The 23,293-nt window shown below is 44.0% G+C and overlaps 3 protein-coding genes across 5 annotated transcripts in view; all 3 read right to left on the bottom strand.

Annotated features, from left to right (window-relative positions):
- LOC115581335 (GTPase IMAP family member 8-like) overlaps positions 1-23,293 on the bottom strand; it is a 451,552-nt gene that overhangs the window by 240,859 nt on the left and 187,400 nt on the right. The window lies entirely within an intron of this gene.
- Positions 248-18,778, bottom strand: LOC115581324 (protein mono-ADP-ribosyltransferase PARP14-like). 2 transcript variants are annotated; one of them, XM_030416307.1, is made up of 23 exons: positions 18,529-18,778; positions 17,185-17,267; positions 14,550-14,577; positions 13,992-14,051; positions 13,561-13,728; positions 13,100-13,225; positions 12,865-12,966; positions 9,665-11,846; positions 9,200-9,349; positions 8,961-9,036; positions 8,561-8,797; positions 8,209-8,430; positions 7,831-7,942; positions 7,477-7,626; positions 6,807-6,869; positions 6,482-6,667; positions 5,048-5,251; positions 4,538-4,656; positions 2,678-2,913; positions 2,320-2,591; positions 1,622-1,767; positions 1,041-1,215; positions 248-843 (listed from the first exon to the last, which is right to left on the bottom strand). In XM_030416307.1, the coding sequence occupies exons 1-23, from the start codon at positions 18,710-18,712 to the stop codon at positions 560-562; spliced, it is 5,565 nt and encodes a 1,854-aa protein (XP_030272167.1). In that variant the 5' UTR covers positions 18,713-18,778; the 3' UTR covers positions 248-559. The 2 variants fall into 2 exon arrangements, with proteins under 2 accessions (XP_030272167.1, XP_030272169.1); XM_030416309.1 differs by having other exon boundaries at positions 9,200-9,346; positions 18,529-18,777.
- LOC115581393 (homeobox protein Hox-B4-like) lies at positions 21,141-23,106 on the bottom strand. Its single transcript, XM_030416443.1, has 3 exons — positions 23,056-23,106; positions 22,529-22,692; positions 21,141-21,336 (listed from the first exon to the last, which is right to left on the bottom strand). Exons 1-3 carry the CDS (start codon positions 23,082-23,084, stop codon positions 21,293-21,295), a joined length of 237 nt encoding a protein of 78 aa, XP_030272303.1. The 5' UTR covers positions 23,085-23,106; the 3' UTR covers positions 21,141-21,292.

Genomic DNA, 23,293 nt, shown 5'->3' with positions numbered 1-23,293 from the left:
AGTCTTGATACAAATACCTTAGACTTTATCCAGGCTAGTAGCAGGACTATGAACAGCATTATTAGTCTGTCAGCCAGTCCTGTTTTTCCACAAATCCAGGGTGGCAACCCTAGATATCACTGACAACTCAACTGTTGGCTGTGACATCACTGACGTCAGTGAGTCATTTAAGCTGGAAGCTAACGTTGCAGTGAAACAGTTCAGATCTGATGTTTCAATTTGAAAAACATCCACCACGACACCGTCACATTGTTTCAGTGTCTCTTTATTAAACAGTAATCAAACTTTATTCCACAGCAAAAATATGCACTGTGATAACTGACAGCTGGAGGTAAATGATGACTCATGATTTTAATCTTGTGGGTTTTTCAGTAAAACATTTTGTCTGAATTAAATCTTGAAATCTGAAAACGTTTAAGGCTTCAAGTGTCTGAAAACCAAATCAAAAAATGGTTGAAAAACCTGAAATCTAAGTTTTAATCAGTCTACAGAAATATGATTAAACACACATGATAGAGGAACTTTTTTTGTTTTAGATCAAAGGAGTTATAAAAGGATCTCATGTAAAGGTGATCAGGTATTCTGGGTACGCCTGTGTGTCACTGAAGACGATGAACATGGTCGGATTAGCCGTTTGATCAACAACGCTGTCGTACAGATCGGCAGCATTCCCAGTGTTCCTGGCGGGAGGGACGATCATGCCACTTCTTCCCTGGGCGTAGTCTCCAACCAGGACCCTGGCCAGGTACATGCGCTTCTGCCCCCTGGCGTCAGGCTTGGCGTAACCCCCTGCGGAGTACGCAGGGTCCACAGCAAAGTACGCGCCGTTGCCGTACATCGCAGCTGCAGGAAACAACAAGCAACAGATGTGTTAACCAGTGACACAACTGGGTTCTGTCTGAGCTGCTGCTGGTCGCCGTGTGGCAGTAAACCGACATGAAGATATCCACCTTATAATATACCTCAGACCGGCTGACTCATATTTCATCTTAAATATATAATTCATCCCATCGTTTAACAACAGCTCACTGGGTGGTTACCATGCTGTCCTGCGTAGCTGCGGTTGAAGCCCTGTTTGTTGATGAGATCGATGGACTTTGGGCCGGTGCCGTGGAAGAGTTGCCTTTCGTTGTTCTTGTGTTTATTCTTCACCTCCAGGTCCGTCTTCACCTGCTGGTAGCTCCTCCACAAAGAGATGTTCTGGACCCGTTCAATCTGCCGACACAGTTACAACACTACTCAATATTCAACCGTACAGCAAGTTTCACTTTTTAGCAGTAACGGTCATTTTTATTGTCCTCGCTGCTTTTTTCAAACTCTTTTATTGATGCTCTCTGTTTCTCCTTTGCTGTTATAATTCAAATTTCCCCGCAGTGGGACTCATGAAGGATTATCTCAGGAGGTAGAGCTCGTCGTTTAGTAATTGAAAGGTCGCTGGTTCGAATCCCAGCTCCTCGTAGCTGTGTGTCGAAGTGTCCTTGAGCAAGATACTGAACCCCAAATTGCTCCTGATGAGCAGTTGGCACCTTGCATGACAGACATCAGTGACAAGTGTTGTATAGAAATACGAGTCCATCATCTCATCTGACCGCTGTGTGCGACTACTTTACTAAATACTTACTTGGATGATGTTAACCCTGAGATTGGTCCTCCGAAGTTCTTTCTCCACATCGTTGTATTCTTTGGATCCCGCAGCCAGAGGGAACAGCTTGAGGCGGTCGCCCTTCATGTCGTCCCAGTTGGGAGGCAGCGCAGCGTCGTCTGCAGCTGGAGCAGTGAGACAGTTTGTTTCAAGGTGAGACAGTTTGAACAACCTGGAGCTTTTTTCATCGGTTGCTCTGTCTTTGTATTCAAGGGTAAAGTGTTGCAAAAACTTGTTTAGTCATTTGTTAGAACAGGACAGATTCTTAATCACAGGATGTAGCTGCTGTTAGACGGTTACCACCTACCTGTGTAGTCATGATGCTAACATTAGTGATGCTATTAGCTGACTAACGTGAAGCCTGGGCTGTCATAAGCTAAGAAAACCACCTAGCTGCTGTATTCAGCCTCAGATGCTGCGTTATGTCCTCACTCAGAGACTACAACAAGTGAGCGTTTTGTTAACAGGAAACATGTAAATATGCAGAAGTAAATGTCCCTCGTTCCCTTTCAGCTCAATGTTCACTTTAAGGTTTGTTTCATTTTCTATGTGCCTCCATCGATTATCATCCACCAAAAGAAAGATTCAGTCTCTTAAATACTCGTTCAAATCTTGTGATACGACATAAAAGCATGTTATTTTTGTAAGCTTGCCACAGATGAACTACACAAACTCACCTTTCAAGTCTTTTCTCAGTAGCTCCACCTGTTTACGGCCGTTTGCTGACACTGCGTTCTTTAACCTCACATCAGCGATGTACGGCTCGTTGTTGATCTTTATCTTCACACTCTGTTTCCTCCCCAGAGCCTCCTCCAGCTGGAGGTTGGTGTAAATATCGAAGGGCGCCATCGTGCCGTCAAGCTGCTGATGGTTCCATTCCACCAGTCCACTCACCAGAAAGGCTTGTTTCCTCTGGTTCTCCGACCTCTCCACCTTTTTGATGATGTCCCTGATGGTCAACAACAAACACATTTATGTTAACACTTGTTCCTCTGGACTGAAGCTCTGCTGACTTATAGAAGTCACTCTGCTCACCTGACTTCAGACTCGGCGGTGAACACGTCTCTGGTCAAACCCTCCAGGTGGATTTTGGGCTCCTGGTCGCCCTGCCCCGCCTCCAGATGGATGCTAACGGTCAGTTTCCTCTGCAGGGCGCTCAGCTGGTCCATGTCCGCCCTCGACAGGTAACTTATGAAGGAGTCTGTGATGGTTCTCTTCGCCTGCTCGGCCACAATCAGATCCTTGATCCTTCTCTTAGCTTGACTCACAGCCTGCAGTGGTGAGGTAACAATCAGGAGTTCAGTAACAGACACGTTTTTATATTCTATTTTCATATTCTAGCTGTGAACCTGTTCCTGTGAGGTTTGCTGTTTCAAAGTCAGATTCAGTGTTTTAGCTTGAGGAGCTGCTCATGAGGAGCTGAGCCTCCGGGTCATCTCATTATTTGAAAATTAATGTCCACAAATTTTAATATAGATTTTCTGTTTCTGGGGTTGGGTACCGTGAAAATTATAAAATTCTGTCCATCGGGTTTTGAGGTTCACATTTTTGGTATGTGTCGCGCCCAATATGGTTGAGGCTGAAAATGCTTTGGCAGACCTTTTCCCAAACTCAGTCTGAAGATATCTACTGAGTTATATGATGATTGAACTAAGGATTATTGAGTCATCGCCAATTCATTCTAAGCCGTGCCCTTTGTGAGAGCATCTGGACTGACAGCAGCCATGTTTTTTGACTGATTGGAAATACTGTGATGGACTGTGGCCTTTCAAAAAATTAATATGTGATAGCATTTTGGCCAGGCTATTTGAGCCGTGGTACGAGACAAATCATTTTAAACCAACACAGAAACAACTAACAACCAACACAACACTTCAGGGTTGAGCCCTAATGAACATGAATAAACATGAAAAACCTTAAATAAATGTAAATTAACATGAATAAATGTAATTAAATCTAAATACATGTAAATAAACACGAATAAACACAAGTAAACATGAATAAACGTAAATTAACGCAAATTAACATAAATCAATGCGAATAAACAAATAAATGTGATTAAATGTAATAAAACATGAAAAAACATAAATAAACGTGACTTAACGTAAATAAACGTGAATAAACGTAAATAAACATGAATAAACGTAAATAAACACGAATAAACACAAGTAAACACGAATAAACGTAAATAAACATGAATAAACATGAATAAACGTAAATAAACACGAATAAACACAAGTAAACACGAATAAACGTAAATAAACGTGATTAAACGTAAATATACATGAAAAAACAAATAAATGTGAATAAACATGAATAAACATGAATAAACGTAAATAAACGCAAATAAACATATATAAATGCGAATAAACGTAAATAAACGTGAATAAACGTAAATAAACGCAAATTAACATAAATAAATGCGAATAAACAAACGTGATTAAACGTAATAAAACATGAAAAAACATAAATAAACGTGACTTAACGTAAATAAACGTGAATAAACATAAATATACATGAATAAACATGAATAAACACGAATAAACATAAAAAAACATGAATAAACGTAAATAAACGTGATTGAACGTAAATACACATGAAAAATGTAAATAAACGCAAATAAACATAAATAAATGCGAATAAACGTACATAAACGTCATTAAACGTGAATAAACATGAATAAACGTAAATAAACATAAATAAATGCGAATAAACATAAACGTGATTAAACGTAATAAAACATGAAAATACATAAATAAACGTGAATAAACGTAAAGAAAACGTGAATAAACGTAAATAAACGTGATTAAACATAAATAAACATGAATAAATGTAAATAAACGTGATTAAATGTAAATAAGCGTGAATAAATAAACGTTAATAAACGTGAATGACCTCGTCGTTGTCGGCACACAGCTGAAACACTGTGGGCTCAAACTCCTCCCTCTCCAGCACCAGGGCCTCGGTGTTCAGCCGCTCCTCGCCACGTGCAGGTAGTATGGAAGTGATTTTGTCTGGAACGACATCGAACATATCATGAGTTGTATGAGACGGACACACACACACTAAAACATTTCATCTTTACTGACAGACTATGAACACACTGTGACTCTGAGCTATAGTCAGCAGCTGCTTCAAGTGTGGAGCAGAAAGCGATAGGCTTCATCAGTGAATGTGACATCTGATGACGACTCCTTCGATCAATCTTGATCAAATAATATCAATAATATTGATCGAACAATATTTAATCGTTTCATTTCAGCACTTCCTGATTGATCAGCTGGTGACTGTGCTGTTTTGTAAGACTCATCCCAGCATGATGTCAGAGTAAAATGGCCGCCGTGTGAATATGTTCAATAAAACAGGAAGAAATGACAAAAGATCATCAGTAAAGTCATTAAATACCTTTGAGCCAGGTGAGGACGCTCTTCCCCTCCACCTCCTCCCCCTCTCTCTTCTTCATGCTCTTGTGGAACTCCGTCACCATGACCGTCTGGAAGATCAGGATCTTCACGCTGCGAACGAACTTCGCGTGTTTCTTCCTCACGAAGTCCACCACCGCTCCCACCATGGCGTCCGCCACCGCCGACGGGTTGACTCCTCCCTGACCTGACGGGCAGACAAGGTGAAGGTGAAGATGATGGATGAAGTCTGTGAAACCTGCTGGCGCCTCCTGCAGGCTGCAGCGTTCATTACAGCCCCGATATGAAACAGTTCACTGAGGTTTAAACTCGTCTCTGTTTCCGTCTCATTGAGAGAAAACAGCAGGTTTTATAGATGAAGTGATGAAACGTGATCAGAGATTCTGAGCTGAATATTTCTAGTACACACAAGTACACTTTTAAGGTATTTTAACTTGAGTATTTAAATGTTTATGTTGTTTGTTTGTCTCACGTCTTTACTACATTTCAGAGGTAAATATTAAACTCTTGTTACTTGATTACTAATGATTATCTACTTGAACTAAAATTGTCAATGCAGGACTTTTACTGAGAGCTGACGGGAAGTAACATCCGGTTTATTTTCATAATAAAACACACTAATAATCCTTCGGTTGGGGACACTTTGTGTTGCTGTGTTAATAACACATGTATAACTGCGTTTGCACATGATTCTTTAATCTGCGGTCTCACAACTCCAGCTGTGCAGCAAAACCACAGCAGAATCGTTCTGCAACGTAGATGCAACCAGTGGATTTTGCGGCGTATGCGTCCACGTTCGCCCTCTCTTCGGCTGCTCTGGTGATCTGGGCTGGATTTATGGTTTCAATGAACTTATAGGTGAGATGATTACATTGTGTAATTGTTTGGTTTCATGTGAAGGTTTTTTCTTTGGGCTGAAAACAAACTGAGAACAGGAATCCTTCATCTGGAGCTCACAGAGTAATTGAATGTTTGTTTCATTTGAATGATCATTTCAGTCGACTTCTTTTGTTTCTAAAGATGGAAAAACGTCAGGAGGATTTGTATTTCTTTTTACGGTGCTGCTCTGGATTCTGGTCATTTTGTTCTCTTCTCTGATAACGTCATCTTGTAAACCCGTTCCATCCGACACAATCATAAAATGAATCAGTCAGTGAGTATTTCTACACCGTGGGAACACGACTGTTACTTCAGTAAAACACAGTATCTTTCATCCTCTGATCAGCGTGAATGTGCTCGGTGCAGCAAGATGAACGAATGAAGTCCAAGAACTTAAAGTCAGACTGTAAATCAAAAACAACATGGCTGCACAGTGATTCAGTGACATGAAACGAGCAGGTGGAAGGAGGAAATGTCAGAGAAATTACAGACTCAAGACGAACAAGAAATCTGTCCTACAGTTTGTGTCTCCACCGACCTGTTCCCAGAGCCGGGAAGGACACGGAGCTGAACCTGTTCTCCTCGCAGAACTTCAGCACCGAGTAAACCACGTCCTTGATCTTTGTAGGATTGCTCTGGCCGACAATGTGGATGATGTTTCTGCTCGGCAGCTGGCCGCCCGACGTCAGGATCATCAGACGAGGCTGGTAACCCAGAGAGTTCACTGCAGACAGGAAGCAACAACACAGTGATACAGACGCAAGTTCACTTTCATTCATTACCTCCTCTCACACTGTGGTTGTACAAAGTAAAGTCTTCACGGAGCTGAACTGTGTGTAGATGAATAGATTGCAGCTACGTACCGATCTGTGAGCACTCCAGCTGAACCGCTGACCCGGCGCTGTCTAAGATCGCCTTCGACACTCCTGAGAAACAACAACAAAAAAAGAACAGGTTCAATTCACAATTCACAACACTATAAAACTCTTGTCTGTGTGCTTCAGTCCGTTACTTTCTATTCTCACTAAAAACTCTCCAAATCATCCATCAGTGTTCATATTGATAGTTATACTGAGACGTTTATTCTCTACCGTTAAGGCTGTGGTGCCCGATCTGTTGTAATAACAAATAAATCTCATGAGTCAGCTGCTTCACATGATTATGTTCAAATGTCCTGAAACATTAAAATGCATTAACTCTCTGCATTACATTAAACATGTCACAGCAGTCTTCAGTTTAAAACAGTGAAACTGTAACTACGACTAAATAGTGACTAAAGGTCAACGGTCTAACTCTGATTTGGGTTGCCAGGTACAAAAACAGGTATCCTGCACAAAAAACTGAGACTTTTACGGTGAAATCAGGAGGTTAACGATCAAACCGCAGCCGTGGCAGGAGAGCTCCTCCTCCACAGGTGTTTTTAACTAAATGTTCTAAAACTTTCTTCAGTAAACTTTTTCTATTCTGACATTCACTTCTTCTCCACAGACTGAAGAAGAAACCCAGAGTTTGACTTCCAGGAGGGTCACTCACCTGTTTTGAGGGTGAAGTCCTCATTGGAGGAGTTGATGATGACATCACAGTCCTCCTTGGTGATGTCACCAGACGACACCTCGAGGGTGAGCTGACCCATCTGCATCTGATACGCACCGAGGGTCGGGGACGACACCTGGCCGAAGGAGGCTGTCACACACACACACAGACACACACACAGACACACACACACACACACACACACACACACACACAGACACACACACAGACACACACACACACACACACACACACACAGACATACACACACACACACACACTTGATCCTTACAAATCTGTTTTGGTCCATGAAGACATAAAGGTTTAGATAAAAAGGTTCTGGAGGCGTCTCACCTGAGTTCTGCTGTGGCTGTCTGACCGACTGCACGACTGGTGACACATTAAATTCTGGTTCTTCTCGTTGGACTCTCGGACCCGTCTGACTGCTGAAGTCTCTGGTGAAACGCTGACAAACGAGACGTTGGCATGTTAAGTTTTGTACAGGTGAGTTTTCAGACTGTGACTCATCACACTCCTGCAGCTGCATCAGACTCGGTTTGTTTCGTTGTGAATAATTGGATGCAACAGAAACAGAGGTTTGTTATTTCACCCGTCTCTCTTGTGAAACCTGTTCCCTTCATTCCTCGCACTGAGACGCCCCGCTGACAGCTTCAGGTTAATGTTGCACCTGTCAGACGAACCTCAGCTCTCATCAACAAACCGAACACTCACCTCCACAGTCTGGCCGTCGCTCGGGTGAACCACGATGGCCACCTCCCTCAGATGGCGAGGAGTTCTGCTGCGGCTGTACGAGTGGATCTCCTGCAGCAGGACTCTGGACACCACGTCTCTGGGGAAGCTCAGGTTTCCTGTTCCGATGGCCGGAAAGGAAAGTGACGCCATCTTGCTCTTCTCAGCCTCGTCCAGACAAGTTCTGATGATGGATGTTAGATCCTGACAGAACAAGTGAGAGTTAACAAGCTGGTGAGTTTTTGATGCTGAAAACTAACATTTTCACTAGATACACGTACGTTTGAAGTTACGCAGTTAATTTTGCTCCCAGACTTTCAATAGACTCACTCACCGCCTCTGCCTGGCCGGCTCCGTTGTCCCAGAAAGGGCAAACAGCATGAAACACCTTCCGACACATGAGGTTGTAGCCGTCGGTGACCACGACTTTACCGGATGGCAGCTTGGCCACAACGGCCTCAGAGTTCACAGCCTGCTGCAGGCTGGGCCCGGCTGCCAGCAGGATGGCTTTGGAAACAGCTCCCTGGTTCAGATTCATGGTGTCTGAGATGGTGTTGACGATGACGTCAGTCTGTGGACCAACATCACAGCATCATACAAGATCAGGACTCCAACTGAGACCACCAGTTACTTCATTTATTATTCATATAAACATCAGTTAAAACAACGTACGACTTATTCACATGAAGATAAAGTGTGTGAAGGTTTTAGTTGCATCGCAGGAGTGTACTCACAGTCTGGTCCTGAATGTTTCCCCTCCAGAGGACAATCTTCAGACCCTCCGCTGTGGTCTGCTCCGCCCTCCTCGGCCTGCAGCCAATCACAGAACAGGAAGAACGATCATCAGTGTGACGTCCAAAGTGTTGAATGTTTTTATTACTCAGGAAAGGAGAAATCTCAGACTCCAATAATGTAAAGAAGAAACCAATGAAGGAAAATAAATAATAAGAAAGAGAAGAGGAAGAAGAGTTACCCTCCAGGCCTGACGGGTCCCCTGAGGTTCTGATCTCCATGGTCACCTTCCCAACCACCCCCCCGAGCTCCTTCTCCTCGTTGTCCTCCTCTTTCAGCAAACCCTCGGTCCCTGGGCACCTGGTTCTGACCCTGACCGTGCTGATGTCTGCTGGGATAATGAACAACAGGATTTGTGAGAACACTCCTCTCTCTTTACTCTACTGACTCCTCAGAGCAGCTGCAGTAATTGGTGACTAGCATACGAGCTAACGTGGCTGTAGAAATGGCTGTGGGTCCAAAAAACAAACTCTTTTGGACGGTTTGGCGATGAGCTAACGGGGCTTATTAACTAACAAGATACGGCCTGTAAAGCAGGCAGCTCTGGAGGTGAGCAGATTTCTGTCTTTTGATGGAGCCAGTTAGCTGAAAATTAGCCTGGAAACAACAATCAACACACGAATGTCATGATACAAAAACACGTTACCTTGAAGCCGCAGCGCCTCCTTCTCCTGTCGGCTGTGGTATCGTCAGAGTAGGTTCGAGGTCACTGAACTCTGTGTTGACCGCTGTGGCCAGGACTTTCACTGTGTTGTGATTATTGTCCACCAGGTGAATCTCAGTCAGTGACTGTGGACCCCCGGGACTGTCGCAGAACTCCCGCACTGACTGAGCGATGGTGTCGGCGCAGAGGTCGACAGGAAAACCAAACACACCGGAGCTGATGGCTGGCAGTGCGACGGTGGAGCAGCTGACCGTCTCTGCCTGTCTCAGACTTTCTTTAACGGCACGCTTCAGACGCGACACTGACGTCTTCTCGTCAGAGTCAGAGAAGCGTGGACCGACTGCATGTACGACGTGTTTGCAGGGCAGGTTAAATGCACGCGTCACCACGGCTTCACCTGGGCGGAGCTTTCTGTTTCTGGAGATGTAATCATTGCTGACTCTCTGCAGCTCCGGTCCTGCAGCCTTGAGCAGCGCCAACGCCAGCCCACCAATGTGCTGCAGTTCCTCATTAGCTGCGTTGACCACTGCATCAACACTAAATCTGCAGATATCTGCCTTGCTGACTGAAACCAGAACTCCACTGGCGGTCCGCACTTTGCAATAACAAGAACCATCTTCTACAACATAGTTGTCCTCCTCCTCTTCTGGTTGGTTGTCTGGACGAAGCATCACCACACAGCTCAACTCTGACATCACTGTCGACAGAACCATGCCTCCAGCAGACAGGAAGTACTTCTTAGCTCCGGGTTTGTCCACGGTCAAGATGTCGGTGGAGAGAGCGCCAGTCATCTCCAAAAAACAGGATTTGGCTTTCTGGACATGAACACGAGCCCCAGCGAGGAGGATTTTTGACCTCACTTCATCAAAACGGACTTTCACATCATTGGCTTTGGCAATACTTTTCCAATCTTGTGATTTTTTCTTGTCAATAAACTGAACAACAGCACCGGACTTGACGCGTATGGTTTCTTGAACTTGTGAGTAGTTGACAATGAATTCCCTCAGACTGGAGCTGATCTCGTTGACTGGGGTCAGGAAGCCGGCCACCGTTATTTTGTTTCTTCTGTCCGGGTGGATCTGGATGGTGACGGTTTTCTTCTTGGAGCTGTTGTAGGTGTCTAACAGCTGTTGGTTCAGGCTCACCCAGTCGTGACGTTTCAGAACTTCCTGGTCTTCTACATCTAGAGTCTGCAGGGACAACACTTGCTTCATCTTACTCTGTGCGTCAGCGAGGACTCTGTCAGAACTGCCCAACAACATGACCCGTTTGTCCTCGATGCCGTAGATGGCAGTGATGCCTTGGGATGTAAACAGGTCCTGTGACATGTCCATAGGATCCACTGTGTTCAGAAAGTCTACAAGACCAGGAGGGACATCAATCTGCTTTTTACTCATGCCCATTTTCTTTTCCAGGATCCATGACTTGGTCTGGAAAACCTCTGCAGGGAGTCCTGTGATGGTGATCATCTGGGAGCCGTCATCGTAGGACAGGCTCATGTCAGGGGAAATGTCCTGTGCAGCTCTCTGCAGCCCTTCCTGCTTCAGGATGTAGAACATTGCAGAGGGCACAATCATTCCCTCAGACACCGCTTCTGTTTGCCGTTTAATCTGAGTTATGGCTTTACGAACGACGTCCTCCACAGGACCCCTGAGTTGTTTCATATCATCCGCTCGGCCAGCCACAGTCAGAGTGTCCCTGGATGCATCCATCACCAGGACGGCAGCTTCTCTGACCACTGAGCGGACGTCTTTCTCTGCAGCTTTCCACGCAGCTGCGCTCACCGCACATTCAAAGGCCGTGTACTGAGACATCTGCTGACGGAAGGCGTCCAGTGCGGTGCCCATCCACCTGTTCACCCGTTCTGCATTCAGACCTTTCTGCCTCAGAAACCCTGGGAGAGGGCTGAGTTTCACCTCGTTGTTATTCAAGTCCACGCTGCAGAAGTACGGCTGCATCTGATCGTTAATGTTCTGGAAGAGTTTCTTCATCTGGAGGAACTTCCAGATAACATGGTGAACTTTCTCTGTGAAAGGCTCCGGCATCTTCCATGCTGGTCGCTCTTTGCCGTACAAGGCGCTGCCCAGCGACTCGTGGTACGGATACACTCTGACAGGGATGGAGCTCATCATGTAGTCTCGCTTTGTGCAAATGTTTTCCACAACTGCAGAAACACATGAAAGAAAAAAGAAAACTCTGGTAAGTGGTTCTTCTATTTATAGTTACAAGGCCTTTAAATTAGACTATATTTCTAACTTGGGTTATTTTTCCTAAAGACTCGTCATCCTGGTCAGTGGGCACACTATACGGCCAGAAGTATGTGGACAACATTGTTCTTTCACTTTGGTGGGAGTCTGTTTTTCCTGAGTAGTTCCAGAGTAATGATTGTTAACGCTACAGGATGCAAAGATATTTTAGACCCTGACCTGAACCCCATCCAACACCTTGATGATGATGAGCCTCAAAAATACAAGTACTGGCTGAATGGGAGCAAATCTCTGCATCCAGGATCTGAATCTCTAGGAAAGCCTGACAGAAGAAGTTAGTAAAATAGAATTTGACAAATCAAACCAAAACAATCCCACCCCGTCCCCTCAGGCCTCCCTCCAGAGTCTGTCCCCCAAAACACATCAACAGCAGGGAGCAGTGTTAGCGGCTAGCTCGCTACGTTCCACAAACTCTCTTAGCTTATTCAGTTAAATTAGTTATGATGTCATGACATATCTGTACTATGTTAAGGAGATATCTAGAAGCTAGTATGCTACCCAGCTAGCTCCAATCCAAAACTCCTGTGCTGGCAGTGTAGACACAAAAACTCCCCTGCTGCTTCAAGCTCCTCGCATGGGCTGCTAGCTGCACAGCTAAATGAGCTAACTAGCTAACGGCAGCTACAGTTAGCAGCAATTAGCGATTACTCTGGTGGTATGTGACTCCCTATAATTTGTTGTGATTGACAGGTGGCCAGTTCTCACATACTGAACCTTTAAAGCTCAGAGATTAAGAAACACATGAAATCTAAAATGTTCAGGCGTCTACATACTTTTGGCCTGTAGTGTATTTCTTATTGTTTGGTCAACAAGATGTCTCTGAGTCGAGTCCTGCTTCACGAGACTTCTACACTTTTGTTTTACATAAAAAGATAACAGAGAGTCAAACATCAGCAGACAAGAAAATGAAAAAACCTTTGGGGTGTTTGAAAGTGACGATGGCAGCCTGCTCGTCTGGGATCATGACGATTCTGTCCGGCAAGGCCCAGTTCTTCTCAAAGTACAGCTCCAACATGTCTGGAAAGGAATCAGAAATAATAAATGCTGTTTGTGAGTGTTTGAGTTTCAGCTGACAGTAGAAGAGTTTTCAGGCGGCTCAGATGGAGCTCGGGATTACAGCAGACCAGCAGGGATTAAAGAGTCTGTGAACCTTTGACTGCAGTCGGAGGAAGACTCTCCACTCGGACGCTCTCCGCGGCCTCCAGCGGTCGGGCGGTCAGTCCGTGTTTCTGCAGCTTCTGGCTGGACTGACTCACAGCCAGGAACTTCTCCACATCTGTAATAAGAATAATGATAATAATAAAACTCAAGATTATTACTGTAAGACTGAAAGTGAAAAAATTTAAATATTCAAATCAGCAAACAAAAAGTACAAATCATTGTGATGACACAAAACCACAAATTACACTCTAATCAAAACAGTTTTCAAAAGATTTGGGGTGAAATATCCCTTTAAATCCTGAAGTTAAAAACTAGCTGGATGTTTTGAAGTCATGTCATTTTTAAAAATGGCTCTGCTTGTTTTCGACCAGTCTATCTGGGACCTGGTCTTGGTGTGGAGGTCTGGACCAGCAGGTCTTCATGTGGATCAGTGTTTCTGTGTTTTCTGACCTGCAGCGTTGCTGAAGGTGACGGCGGCTCTGTTGCTCTCCCAGATGATCTCCAGACTGAAGCAGCTGTCGTCCAGACCCGAGATGTTCTCCACCAGCATGAGCAGCAGATCTCTGGACATGTCGTCCGCCACGTTCTCCAGAACCACACCGGCGCTCTGAACGGACTCTGACAGGAGACAAATCAAAACCTGCTTCACCTTCATGACGTCATTATTCTGTTTCTGTTCTATCTCTTTTAAAACTCAAGTAGATATGTTTATTATTACTTTTATATAAAATAACTGATTTATGTTTAATTGTGCCACATTAATAACAATAACTTTATTTGAATCTTTTCAAGAAAAATATCAATAAGAAGTTAGAACAAAACAGAATCTTTATCAGAAAACTGAACTAAACATGTTCTTATTTCACAGAGTTTGTTTTTACCGTCTTCGTTCTCTGCAGAAACGTTTCCAGCTTCAGCGTTTGACTTCGGTGTCTGTGAATCTGTCGACCAATCAAACAATCAATCAGCTTCGTCCCGTTGAGATTAATTATCTGCACACATGAACTCATGAAACACACAACAGAATGTTCAGAAGCACAAATAAAACATCAGTGTGATTATAATCATAATAATAATGATAATAAAGATAAAGCAAACAATAATATTATATCATTACTGAAATATTTCCCTGTAAAGACGCAGCGAAATATTTACAACTGACATAAAACAAGTTGTTGAACATGAACTTGTAAAAACAGGACACACACGTCCTGCTGCCACACACACTCTGTGGATCCCTCCGCCTCTGAAAATAGTCCCCAACACTATTTCCTGTTTGTTTGATTTGACGAAACAACTCAAACTATGTGTTTGTCATTTTAAAGATTGAAGTCTTCAGAAGGAACCAATGAGCTCCGAGCTGACGACCACGAACAGGAAGTCGTTAGGAAAAGTGAACTGTGACATAAAAGCTCCAAACAGAGAAGAAGCAGTTTTACCTGAGACGCCATCGTTGTTCGCCGGGCGCTGAGGAGAGACGACAACAAACACACAACAAACACACACATCAGAGAACAACAACGTGTCACCGCCTGGAAACTGTCTGTTCTGTTCTGCTGGTGTTAATAATGTGGAGAAAGTCTCAGATTGTTGCCTTCATCAGGATCCTCACACAACATAACAGACATTTAAATAAGCAAATAAAATATGATAAAAATAAAACATGTTAAAGCTGTAGGACACCGACCACACACACACACACACACGCACGCACACACACAGACACGCACAGATACACACACACGCACACACGCACACACACACACACAGACACACGCACACACGCACACACAGACATCCACCTGTGACGTGTTCAAACTGCATCATTTACAATAATTAACGCTTCATTAAGAAGAGGTGTTGTTGTTATTGTTCATTAAACTTTAGTTTGTAGTTGTTTCACTGTTAAAAAGCACAGAAATCTTTATCAATTATTCATGAATCATCAGTTAAAACTTTACAATTAACAAGCATTTAATTGTTTGTTAACAGTCAAATAACTATTAACTCAAGTTTAATTAGCATTCTATGATTTATTATTATCATCGTGTTATAAAAATGTTAACAAAATGTATTTCATAGGTTTTATTAAGATGTTAAATCTGCTCTTGTTATTATAAACGTGATGATTGACAGATTGACTGATTTCTGCTGTTCATGTCGTCAATATGAAAACTTTGTAAAGAACACGACGTCTCAGCTGATTTATCACATTTACAGCTCAGTTTACTGTTTGAGTTCACTGATGTCATTCAGACAGTGAAGTTGATCATTAAACATGTTGGTCGACGGTGTTTGATGATCACGTCTGAGCGATCGTTACAGAGAATGTGTTAATAATCGGCCAATATATTGATATCTGAATTCTAACATCAGTGTGTCAGTGCACATTGGTGCGGCTCTGAGATATAACGACATGTATCCAGCTGTATGAAACTAAATGAACCTCAGGTGATAAAACAGCAGCCCGACCCGTCAGGACCGTTTACAGCCGTCTGTGAGTGAATGTTTAACTTCACAGTTTCAGCAGAGAGTCGTCATCATGTTTCACAGAGTCAACTGATTCTTAGATCATAACTTCTGGGTTCATGAAGATCTGGGTCGCCATCTTCCACTCCAGCTGACGTTCAACTGAACTGAGTTCTTCTAAAGAGTTCAAAGACATTAAAGGGATAGTTGGTGTTTTTTGAAGTGGGGTCATATAAAGTACATATCTATAGTCGATCTGTTCCGTCAGACCGGCTTTTCTTTTGGCACTACATTTTCTCAATCGTAGAACGTAGGGATACGGAGGTTCTATGGTTGAGAAAATGTAGTGCCAAAAGAAAGAGTGGTCTGACGGCGATGTGAAGCGGTGTGAATTTTCTCTATACAATGTACACTTGAACTGATATAGATGTTTTTAGGTGTGCCTTGTTTTAGTTGGTTAAAATTGGCTTTGCATCTGGACCCGTTCACTGCAGTACAAAGCTGAGCGTCTGGGCTGGAGCGGCTCTCTGCTGCTCCAAACTGAGGCTGCGCTGATCGCTGATTACGGTAGGAAACAGATTGATTATAGATATGTACTTTATATGACCCCACTTCAAAAAACCTGAACTATTCCTCTAAATCTGTCGGGCTGAACGTCAGGACGTGTTCTGAAATACTTCGACCATTTCACTCGTCGTAAAGCTTCAACGAGCAGCTTCAACATGGTGACCGTGTGAGTTAGTTAGTTAGTTGTGGAGGTTAACATGAACGTGCTTTCAGTCACTCACATTATCTTTGGATCATCACTGATCTGTTCAGAGCAGCAGCTGTTCCAGTCACTCAGGTTATTAATGAACACACCCCGTCACAGCGCAGAGTCACCGACAACAACAACAACAACAACAACTACAGTAACAGAGTGTTAAAGTCCCACTTCCTGCTGCCGTCACACATCCAGGAGTGTGTTTACGAGTCGACCACAGAAGAAGAAAGCTGTTGGAGCGGAGGGTCGAACTGCAGCCAACATTAATTCTTGTCTTTCTCGATATCATTTATTATTTGTGTGATTAAATATGTATCATGTCAGTTTTTTAAAAGGTTATAAGCTGTTATTTCTTCATGCTCATTAAAATATTCATTGGCCACCAACTAAACCTTCAACTCGCTCTTTAAAAGGCTAAAACCAACCAGGGTCCGACCGACACATCGGTTGGATGATGTCATCGGCCTCTCACAGTCGATATCGGCCCAGCGTTCCCCACAAATAAATTAATTTAGAAAACCAGCGAAGAAGAGGTGGAGGACTATTTAATGCGGTTGGCTTCACTGTGACTTCCTCTTTAAAGGAGCCTCATCGTCGGGATCGAGTCCTCACAGAGAGCGCCGGGTTTGAAGCCAGTTTGTGTCGCGGCTGAGCCGTGAAGTTACATCGTCATGTGACGCACTGACGACTTTTTCCCACAAGCCAACACTGTGAAAGACGCGTCTGTAAAACGGTAATAACAGCCTCACAACGCCCGTCACAATCATTTCATAGTTGAATAAATGAATAATAGAAGAAGTCTGAAGTTTACGACGTTGAAATGTAGTCTTTAAAATACTCACGGATCCTGGAGTCAGACGTAACTGGATGGTCTGATTGTCCACGATGATGTCATGGTTCGCTCTGGAGAGGACTCGCTGTCTCACTGGAAGCAACAGAAACACTCGTCATCATCACACACAGCAGCAAGATGGCCGACGACACATGTTAGTGTTCAGAGTGATTAAAGGGGCAGTACGTCACTCTGGAGAGGAAATTCAAACTCTTTTACTCTGTTAATGAGGTCATAAAACAAACTGTCTCCATCAGTGAATAACCGAGCTGCTCTCAGAGGAACAGAAGCTCCCAGAACACAGTCTGAAGCTGGAAACGTGGCAGGGTCCGCCACATGTAAACAAGATAAAACGGTATAAACTGTGTTGTCCTTTAAGATCCTTCAACTTCAGACTGCTCCTTTAATCTACACATTATCAGCTGTTCCTGGTGTTTGAGGAAACGGATCACGTGAGTTCTGATATAAATATATTTCACAAACTTGCACGTTAATCTCGACACGTGTTCACGTTCTTACAGCGTCTACATGTTCTACGACCCTCGGCGTCGTGGCTCTGACTCGAGGGGACACGTCTCTTTTGGACCTGCGGCGCCGGCGTGCTGTATGAACTGACACACTAGCTGCCTGGTTCTGTAGAACAGACAGAGATAATGTGGAGTCTCAGTGTGAACAGGCGACTCTCTACAGCTTCCTCCTCCTCCTCCTCCTCCTCTTCCTCTCTACGGGGATGTGGATCAGAACCTGGGCTGTTCTGTAGAATCTGTATCAGATATTCTGTCAGTGTAAACCATGTAAACTGTGGTTCTGTGGTTCTGTTCCGTACATGTGACATCTACTTCCTGTTTGTCCGTGCTGGCAGTCGAGCTGTCCTCCATCTTTTCTTTCTCTCAGTTTGTTTCCTCTCCTGTCATCAGTCTTTTATCACATCTGATAGACAGGTGACACACCTGAGGGCACAGATCAGCTGCTGTGACTCATCAGCGCCTGAGCCATGAGGAGCAGTCTGGAGCCCAGGTGCATGCTGGGAGTGTTTATCAGTAACTAAACAGTGACGTTTCACAGATTCATCAGAGAAATCCACAAAAACATTCATTAATTAAGTTTCAACACAGAATAAAAGTGAAGTTCGAGTCTTTGATTGATTTAATCTCACTATCGATTAAAGTTCGATCAGTTTGATCAGTTTGATAAGTTTGAAAAGTTCGATCAGTTTGATCAGTTTGATAAGTTCGATCAGTTCGATCAGCTGGTAGTTTCTCTGTCTGTGTCCCCCCTGACGTGTTGGACCGGGTGTTCTGCTGTCTCTGGGCCTGTTACCCAGCAGAACTCTCGGTGGTGTCGCGGTACTCACCCTCCTCGGAGCTGAAGAACACGGCGGCCCTCGGAGCTCCGTCCTCCGCCTCCACCCGGCAGTCTCCTCCGCCAGACTTCTTCTTGCTGCCGAAGTAAAGTTGCAGTTTGTTCTTGACGGTTTTGGTCTGAGCCGAACTCCAGGACCCGTCCACGGTCACCGGCTCACACTTTGCCGCCTCCATCGAGTCTCTCCGACACACAAACACACCGACTCTGAGCTCGGAGGCTTCCGGCCACTTTCACTTTCGATTCTTCACTTCAGGACGGAGAAATGCAACCGAGCCGAGCAGCTGAGTCACCGAGTCACACTGTGTGTTCACAACTGTGTGTTCACAACTGTGTGTGGCTCAAACACACACAACAACACGAGGATACACAATAATCCACACGGTTCTGTCAGTTTACATCCAGCTGTGATAATAATGATGGAAATCAGAGAACAGTTTATTTATAAAATGATTCACAGCGACACAAACTCACATTCAGACACATTAAAGACATTAGTTATATTATATTATATTAGATATTATTATTATTAGTTAGGCTGAAACATTAAAGGTTCCAAAGAGACAGCTGGGTCGGACCTGCAGGTACTGAGTTCGGTCCAGATGAGAGCTTTAAAGACTGAACTGCTGCTCCATGTTGAGTTCTGACTGCAGGACAGAAGTGACCGTGTTTCAGAGGGAACCAATCAGTGAAGAGAACATCTGTCATGGAGGAACTTTTATTAAAGATTCATTAAAGTGAAATATTTCTTTTTGTTTTAATTTCAATGATCGCAGCTCATGAAAATCTCAAATCCAAGATCTCAAAATATCAGTAACGTCATCAAATAATATTTAATATTTAATAAATAAATATAAAATATTCACCAGAAGCAGAGTAAAGAACAGTAAATTGTTTTAGGCTGTCACCTCAGCCTCTCTCTGTTTGTGGAGCATGTGAATGACCCTGGACTGCCATCTAGTGGCCAGTCCTAGCAAGGTATACAAGGGAGGAGACTATGAGCCCTGTAAGCTCACCTGTGCGCATCCTCACCTGTGCGCATCTTCACCTGTGCGCATCCTCACCTGTGCGCATCCTCACCTGTGCGCATCTTCACCTGTGCGCATCCTCACCTGTGCGCATCTTCACCTGTGCGCATCCTCACCTGTGCGCATCCTCACCTGTGCGCATCCTCACCTGTGCGCATCTCAGTCGCCTTCTCCTTTGTCTCCGCTGGGCTGGCGCTGCATCTGTGCTGCTGGGTCTTTTCTTTGTCTGGATTATTTGTGGCACTCCCAGTAAGTTTGATTTGATCCATGTATTGTAATCACGCACCATCTTTATGTTGATTAGGTTGCTGCAGTCTGTCTTAAGTTTGTTTATTGTTATTAGGAGGCAGATGGCTTTCCAAACAGCACCTTCAACATACAAACAATTAGCTCCCTTGGTAAAGTGGAACTCAAATTTTGGGCAATTACTTTTATCCTTGAGGTGTCTAGATTTATTTTTGGTCTATCAAGTTTTAACAATGACTGTAAACATTTTCTAATTAATGTATATCTTTCGTATTTTATTATTGAATGGGGGTGATTGTATTGAGGATTTGGAAATTGTAAATCAAATGTTTCATGTGTTTAATCTAACCTCTTTATTTCTTTCTGTATTTCCTTTTCATAGTTTTCACGGTGCTACAGCACACAATACAAATTAAGCACCCGTCAGAATCTCTCCGCCTCATTTTGTTGACGCCAAGGGTCCACAAGCAGAAACAACACCTGAACATCAGACAGCTGTCACTCAAAGTGGCCACGCCCCTAATCATTCCTCACTTTAAGTTATTATAATTCAAAGCAGTGAGTTAAGACCAGCTCTGCTCTCACAGAACTGAACCAGAACCAGCTCTGCTCTCACAGAACTGAACCAGGACCAGAACCAGCTCTGCTCTCACAGAACTGAACCAGAACCAGAACCAGCTCTGCTCTCACAGAACTGAACCAGGACCAGAACCAGCTCTGCTCTCACAGAACTGAACCAGAACCAGCTCTGCTCTCACAGAACTGAACCAGGACCAGAACCAGCTCTGCTCTCACAGAACTGAACCAGAACCAGAACCAGCTCTGCTCTCACAGAACTGAACCAGAACCAGAACCAGCTCTGCTCTCACAGAACTGAACCAGGACCAGCTGTAGTTGTGACGTTCATCTTGTTCACGACCTTTTCTGACCCAGTTGGCTCCATGTTGGTGTTGATGACGTGTTGATGACGTGTTGGTGATGGATCAATACTTCATCATCTCTCTTCAGTCATTACTGCTGATCAAATCTTACAACAACAGCGCCGCCCAGTGGACAGATCCTGGAACTGATTCATTGATTTCATCGACTTTGGATTTCTACTTTTGTTCTGTTGTGTAAAAATCAAACACCAGAATGATGCTGCACACTAACCGCTATCTATCTATCTATCTATCTATCTGTCTGTCTATCTATCTGTCTGTCTGTCTATCTATCTATCTATCTATCTGTCTGTCTATCTGTCTGTCTGTCTATCTATCTATCTATCTGTCTGTCTGTCTGTCATATCAAACCTTTCACATGTAGAAGAGACGCAGAGAGATAAACATTATTTCATTTGATTCTTTTACTGATTTAAAATCCTTCTTGAGTTCAAACATCTTCTTCTTACATTTCAATATTTTTTTTCAATACAAAAAAGTCAAACAACACAAACTTTACTTTGTTTTCAAGAAGACATTTTCACTGAGATCTGAACTCAGATCAGTCTGAAGTGTGTTCAGCTTCATCAGCTGGTTTTTCTTCACCTGCAGAGAAACACGAGCGCTGGTGAGAAGAAACTCACAGAAAATTCAAAACAAAAACACATTTCATTCATTTGATTTGAAATCACTGAGAGTTGAAGTTTGTTTTTGTTCTGTGGAGCGATGAAACTGAAAGCTGCAGTAACCTGATCTCAGACCAGCTGAGAACATCCAGTGACTCACTGACAGCAAACAGAATCTCAGGAGGAAGAAACAGACAGTGAGTTTGTTTCTGAACAATGACGTCACAAACGTTGATGACTCATCCTGCACGCGGGGGCGTATATCCATTATACTTTATTTACTTTATGATGGATGTAAAAGAAGAAGGAGCTCCCAGATTACTGTAACACACTTTATACCTTCAGTCAGTGATGTGGTGAAGCTGGGTCGTGTTTCATGGAGGACCAGAACATGTGAGCGGAGCTGAGCGGCGGGAATTTCCGCTCCCCGCTTACGTGGGCGTTCGCTCCTTCGCTCCATCGCTCAAAGTTACACCAGACAGCTCCGCTCAAAGACCGCTCTCCGTCTCAGCTCACCTGAAATTTCATTCAGCTCCGGTGAAATCGCTCCACGCTCGCTCAAATCTAAAAGAGGGAGCAATTCCTGACGTTGCACCTGTATGACCTGTCTGCTTGCTGTTTGAAATATTTTACAAACTCCATCTCTCAACTAATGACCTCTGATGTAGGCTAACCCTTGAAGGCACATGTGAGTCTGGACTTGTGCATGTCCTAGACTCGTGGAGAGCGGTATCAGAACAGAACTGGAGCGAAACATGAACCATCGCTCTGGCCTTTGGATTAAAACCTGCTCTGCGCTCCGACTATATTTCGCATGCGTGGAGGACATGTTGTCTCAGCTTTACTTCTCAATGAACAGCTGAGAGAATGACGACAGAGGAGGTGATATATGGAGTCTCCTGGTAGCTTTGTTGCTATAGCAAGTGCTAACTGCTGCTAAATATCATTAGCTGGCAAGAAAACAGGCCCGGTTCTGTCAAACTGGCCTCCATCCTCTCAGAGGCGGCGTTTTCCTGTCCTGGTCCGACCACGAGGGAGTAACGTACATTTTTACAGGAAACACTCAACTACTGCAGTTCATGAGGACTTTAAGGCACTTCCTCTTTGGCTTCACGTGTGTGTGTGTGTGTGTCTGTGTGTGTGTGTGTGTGTGTGTGTGCGTGTGTACGTACAGTCAGGTTTGATGGGTGCTGGTGGAGGAGGAGGAGGAGGAGGAGGAGGAGGCGGCTTGGCGCAGCTGTAGGACACCTCCAGGTACCTGGTCTGCTCCTGACACGGGTATTCACCAAACACTCGCTCAGTGACCGGAACCTCACAGGACCTCCTGTTACCACAACTGGACAAAGGACAGAGATCAGAACCGGAGCAGGACCACAGAGTCAGTCCATCTGGACCATCATGTGACTCAGTCACAGACACAGAGTGATCAGTGGAGCTGCTGAAGATATAAACACTAACATGGTGGAGTGACACCATTCTGTATCTGTAGAGGAGTCAACAGTCCACACACTGTGTACTCCAGTAAAGTAATAGATTACAGGCTCTGACATGTACTCAGAGTATCAGAGTAAAAAGTCTCCCTCTGAAGGACATTTGTGCTCAAAGCTAACTGAAGCTCACGTCATATTAATAGAATTCACTGACTATCAAAGTTAAAGGTAGAATCAGTAGGATTTGTCCCAGCTGTTCCTGAACGCACCACAAAGACAGTTGATTGTTGAGTCTCATTCCCAGGACGTCAAATAGACACATGTTGGGTTGGTAAAGCGTCCGAGCAGCAACAAAGAGAGAAAATCAGAAACTCTCTGCAGATACGAGACACTAACACGCCTTTTCTCCACATTCCAGTCTCCCTCTCTGTCTGTTTACGCCTTCTTACGGCTTTTACGTCTTTGTCTCGTCTCGCTGCGTCTGATTGGTCCACATCAGTCTGCTGA

This window comes from Sparus aurata, chromosome 5 (genome assembly GCF_900880675.1).
Source record: "Sparus aurata chromosome 5, fSpaAur1.1, whole genome shotgun sequence".
In the NCBI taxonomy this organism is placed as follows: Eukaryota; Metazoa; Chordata; class Actinopteri; order Spariformes; family Sparidae; genus Sparus; species Sparus aurata.
The sequence above is the reverse complement of the archived record's forward strand: the minus strand, read 5'-3'. Positions and strand labels throughout refer to the sequence as shown.